We start from the raw sequence: 5,605 nt of genomic DNA on the forward strand, positions 1-5,605 counted from the left end.
GACCATGTTTAAGCAATAACTCGGGTAGACAGGAAAGAGGCTACCAAGGAAAAAGAGGAAATTCTACTGACCTGAAACAGGGAAACAGCCAGCTCCTTTTTACCTCTGGAGAAATCTGCCTTTAAAACACAGTGGCCTAATGAATTTTGCCACATTAACCTTCTACCACTGTACTTGCTTAAATAGAACTCTTTGAAGATATCCTACGAAACATACAGATAACTTAGAAAAAAAGCCTGTAACTAAAAAGAATCCAACGAGGAAAGGAAAAAACTAAATAAGAACTGTTAGTAAAACCTGATAGACATTTAGTTCATGAGGAAGCTTAACATCCATGGGTGGATATGTTGGCCAGTACCTGCATTATACATGGAAAGTTAACAAGCTTTATATATACCCATGCTATCCAGCATTCTAGCAGTTGAATCCTGGGCGAAATTAATACATAGTACATACCCTGTTGTTAAAACGTGGACACTCATCTCAATTCCCGATGGCAGTTTTGTTCTGGCCTGGGAAGATTGTTTGAATGACTCGTTGATTTCCTTTGACAATTCAATATCCTGAAGAAAAATTCAATATAACAGAGTTCAAACTCATTAGGACTATTGTACATGTACTAAATTCATTAAAGTAGGTATGGTGTAGGATCATTCAACAATCGACCAACATCTTTTTAGAAAATAGAGAAGGAAAGAGTACCTTGAACATCCCTTCGAGCTTGTTTGTAAACTGGCTACCACACTCTGTCTTAAGCTGTAGGTAAAACCAAAGTTGGGGTCAGTGGGTAAGAACTACCGATATAGAAAACAAATTGTGGGAAGGGGAAACACCCAGAAAATAAATCACCTTAGAGATCATGGATTTCTCCGCATCAATTGAAGCACTTTTTCCCAAAAGGAGTCTCTTCGCAAGATCCTTTTTGTAGAATGCTTCAAACACATCTTTACCCTTTGATGAAAAAATAAAAATCCATCAGCAAAACCAATATCCAGAAGATCAAATAGCTGGGTTACAGAAAATGCACTGCCTCAAAGCAGTGATTTACAGTGACAAAACACAGTACTAGATGTAAGAAATCAGAGTTAACCTGGATAAATCGGAACAAAACCAAGACTTTTTCAAGAGTACTCTCCAATTCTTCTTCAGAAGTACCCTTATTCCCAGCACGGAGCTTCTCGTCCAAAAACTTGGCAATAAGCTCAGCTGGCCGGTTCTGCAATATAGATCAAGAGCATAAGATGTATATCAATTTGGCATGCATGCTAATGGACAAAAAATGAAACTCTTATAGATTTAGAACAGTGATTCACGAATGAGCAGAAAGCTAAAGTGAACTTTTTCAAGAGGCTTCTTGATATTGGATATAAAAAATTTTGCTCAAGACTTCAGCGACGACCAAATACTGGATAAAATAAAAAGAACTATTTGGTATACAAAGTGATGAATGCTAGCTAACAACATTACTGTAATCAGGTCCAGCGCCCACAAGAATACAGTACTTAATTATGTTTGAATATTATGTTTGAAAACTGTACCCACTGCCCAAAGATGTCTCCAGATCATAGCAATACAGTACTTAATCAGTAACAAAAAATCTCTAGATTATAATAGAATATAAACTCTTCAATTGTAGCATTGTAACTGAAGGTTGACATTTCCACAATAATCACTTAATCAGTCTGTTGCTCTTACATGAAAGTAAAATTGTTAGCAAGAGACCCAGGCAATAATCAAGAAAATTAATATTTGATACCTGTCGAAGATTAATCAGATGCTCAAATGAATCTTTGATGGTGTTCCCAAATGATTCGTTCTTGCTAAAGCTCTCTTCCCATATTATGTCAAGAGAAGCCTTGAAGTCCAATAGTGATTGTACCATATCTTTATCTTTCTCTTCATCCATAACAATCTTCTGCCCAGTTTTCCGAACATATGCACTTATTGCCTGCCTCAGAGACTCAAGTGCATTGACCCTAGAAAACAGGGTTTGCATCCTCTGAAGGTCCTCAGTACGACGTCCATCCATTAACGTTGTAAAACCCTGGAGATGTTCAGAGATTCAGTAAGACTACGAAAAACTAAAATTTGCTAATATGCACGCCGCCACAAGGATAACAAGAGAGTGAAACCTTATCAAGAACAACAAGAATATGACGCTCTAGAAGTTGCCTTTCAACAGCTGCTATCAATGGTTTCCTGGTTACTGCATCTATATAGAGTATGCATCTTTCATTCTCTTCATGCAACCTTCCCTGCACAAATCACCAGTAGAAACCTTAACAAGACTATTAACTGTACTGCAGCTTATCATAAGGGGAGACTAAATGAATTCATGCAAGGCACCTCAACATGCTTCAGGTACTCCGGAACATCAGACTGCTGCATGTATTTCATTCCTTCGGCTGCATAGAATTCAGAAGTTCCTTCAAGGAAAGGTTTCTCAAAGCTATCCATATATATTCCCAGTGCAGTAAACATCTTCAAAAGATGGCTAAGTAGAGTCCTATTAACAGCTTCTGCTAACCTGCAGGACCAATATCATGGAGGAAATGTAAGCAGATTCAGGTGAAAATGTTATCCAAAATATATACGACTTACACTAGTGCTATTTTTCCTGAAAGTTTGACCTATACCTAATTATCTTTACTAGAAAGCCAGAAGAAATAAGACAAGGTAAAGATGGCTTTATGAAGAGATATTCCCAATGTGACAAAATTAACCTCGCTATATTTTTGATAGGCCAGAAAGTTACAAAATTACCTTTCTTTTTCAATCATACTTAAGAGACCTTTAACAGTCCTCTGCTCAACTTCAGGGGCCAGTGATAGATGCTTCCGGAAAAGCTGCAGACCCATCTCCCACAATGAACGTACATTTGAGTTTTGTATCACATATTTTCTATCCAGAGTCAAGGCTATACTACGGATCATAAGCATCTGGTCACAAAAGTCTTGCCAGCATTTCTCGACAAGTGACAAGAAAACAGTGAGATCAGTGTTCTGCCCAACTAAAGATTGTAAAGCTGCAGAGATGTGTTCTTCACACTCCTTCTCAATCTGTTGGTAAAGCTTTCCTGCCAGCTTATGCATGCAAAGGTCATCAACAGCCTAACAAAACAGTCACCATCTCATCAGCACGGCATCTACAGATAGGAAAAGAAAGGAAGCTAGTAAATTTGCAAGTAGCCTAACCTGGTAAAGGCTCTCGAAGTGAAAAGAAAATGGTTTTTTGAGGAATATAGCTCTGATAGCTGACTGCAACTGTTCCCATGTAGTCTCCTCAAAGTTCTTTGGTAGAGTTGGTTTGGCTTCATATAACAACAAATGGTATAATCAGAAACCCTTCAAATGATAAAAAAAGAAGGTAATAACAAAGATTCCGGATCTTCAATTAGCTAGATCGGGCTAGACAAAGAGATTCATACTTGAAAAAAAAAAAACAACAACTCATCCACTCATCAAAATCACCAGTCACACTCAATTCTCCACTGTAATTTAACAGCAAATCCCACACAAAATTCCCATCAAATAGCTATCTTATGAAAACCCTAAAATTAAAGAACCCTAACAATTGTACCAGAGAGTAATATCGAATCAACCCAGAGCTTCGATTACATACTAGACTAAAAAGACCCCCAAACAAATCCCTAAGATTACTCGGAGAAAATCGTAAGGATTACGATCAATGAGAAATCGAAATTGAAATCGATCGAAACCTTTATTAAGCTTGATTACAAGCTTCTTAGTAGGTTGAGGCAGTGTGGCTTTCTTGCGAGAGAGATTAGCGGCGGCGGGAGTTGGATCTTCCTCCATGGGAAAGCCAACCTTGTCGGCGGCGTTAGGGTGTTGCGGGGAATGGTGGAGGTCGTTTTTGGCCTTTTTCATGGGAGGAGAAGAGTAAGAAGAGTCGTCGGAGGCAGAAGCGGCGGAGCAAGTAGAGCGTTTGGTAGGAAGAGACATGAAAATGGGTGATAAAATTGTGAGAGGAATCACGAAGAATAAAACATAATCCCAAAATAAGAACCCTTTCTCTCTACCAAAAACCGCACTGTGCACTCTCGATTTAGACCCGACCCGAGAAAATGTAGATTATTTCTTCTTTTTTATTAAATAAAAATCAGAATTATTTTATTTTTACATTCATACGTGCAATTCTTTCATATGTAAAATAAGGGAGTATATGATAAAATAAAATATTGCAATATGAAAATTACATTTTTAAATTTTAATTTTATTTTTCATTTACTCGAAAAAAAGAATTACAACACGACTTTATTACAACTACAAACCAATTGAAAATAAAACCGATTGGTACACTACTAAATACATTTAAAGATGTTGTATGAGAGAAATCACTCATTCAGTACTACTCTTGTTTGGGCAAATGACTATTGCACTGATGTGAATGCAAGATTTGAGGACGCACGAAACCTTTTCGACGGTTTTGTATCGTTCAAAATTGGCTTATATATAGGTAGAGTTCTTAATGATCCTTAGGATTTTCTTCTTAAGTTTATTATTACTTAATTTTTGGTATTTTCATTTTCCTTTAGTTATATAATAAGGTCATGATGGCGAGAGTTAGCCGTTCAAACAGAAGCTCGCAATTGCGTGTTAGAATAGAACATAACAGCTGATGGGAAAACTGAAGAACAAGAAACAAAGATCGAAATTCACAGTTTTTCGTGTTTGGTACCATTATAAGAGTCAAGAGAAGAACAATACTTGATTGAATATAATGATTTTGTCTGAAATCTTTAATACCTCTATTAATTAACGAAATTTTTGATCAGTTTATGAAGTGTTATCATGTTTTGTTTTCTCATTAACATGTTTTTTTTTCTCACTGTTAATTTTCTGAATATCTATAACATTGCAAAGTTTGTTAAAATTTTACATAAACTTTTTAAGTTTTTCACTGATTCATTATTTTGATTTGTCTTTTTCTTTTTAAGGTCTTATGAGTTATGAGAGCCAAAAACTCTCTTAATTTGTCATAGAGACTTAGAGAGTACAAATGAGAGGCAAAAACGTAGAAGAAAGAATTATATTTTTGTGGGGTAATATTTAGACTTGAGAATAGAGAGAGAATCGTCGCGCGTGGCCGACACTCGCGGCGATTTTTTCTCCCAAACTCTTTCTTCTTCTGACCGCAACCTCTTGCACCGTTGATGGGGTTCTCCGTCAATTCCGGCGACGAAGAGAGCCCCAAGGCCCATGGTTCTTCATCCGTAAACTGCAGCATCAACAAAGTAAAGCTTCAGATCGAAATCAAGGGAGCAGCAGAGAGGAGAAGCTTCCGCGACATACTGACGGTAAAGAGCTCTATCGGCGGTGATGCGACGCGGAGTAGAAGAGGGAGATTCACGGCAAAGATCGAGAGAGATAGGTGGTTAGATCCGAAGACCGGAGATTCTGGAGGCTTTCACGGTCGTTGTTCGATGGGGGAGGTCGTCTCCGGCTAGGAGGAGCTAAGCCACCGTCGAAGGTTCTCAGATCTACTCCCTACCGCCTGTCTTCTCTCACATATGAGCCTGAATCTCGTCGACATGCAAAGCTCGGATCTCTTCTTCCTCCTCAAAGCTGCTCTACGGTGGCGGGAT

The 5,605-nt window shown here is 37.9% G+C and overlaps 1 protein-coding gene across 1 annotated transcript in view; it reads right to left on the minus strand.

Moving 5' to 3' along the window:
* The window catches only part of LOC104772892 (cullin-4), a 5,942-nt gene extending 1,870 nt beyond the window's left edge, over positions 1-4,072 (minus strand). The window contains exons 1-12 of the mRNA XM_010497448.2: positions 3,719-4,072; positions 3,195-3,310; positions 2,764-3,110; positions 2,347-2,527; positions 2,133-2,255; positions 1,757-2,044; positions 1,091-1,216; positions 850-951; positions 703-756; positions 457-563; positions 298-358; positions 31-203 (exon numbers count right to left, since the gene is read on the minus strand). Coding sequence (XP_010495750.1) covers positions 31-203; positions 298-358; positions 457-563; positions 703-756; positions 850-951; positions 1,091-1,216; positions 1,757-2,044; positions 2,133-2,255; positions 2,347-2,527; positions 2,764-3,110; positions 3,195-3,310; positions 3,719-3,962 — 1,922 coding nt within the window. The 5' untranslated portion in view covers positions 3,963-4,072. The remainder of the gene's footprint in view (positions 1-30; positions 204-297; positions 359-456; positions 564-702; positions 757-849; positions 952-1,090; positions 1,217-1,756; positions 2,045-2,132; positions 2,256-2,346; positions 2,528-2,763; positions 3,111-3,194; positions 3,311-3,718) is intronic.

This window comes from Camelina sativa, chromosome 20 (assembly GCF_000633955.1).
Source record: "Camelina sativa cultivar DH55 chromosome 20, Cs, whole genome shotgun sequence".
NCBI lineage: Eukaryota > Viridiplantae > Streptophyta > Magnoliopsida > Brassicales > Brassicaceae > Camelina > Camelina sativa.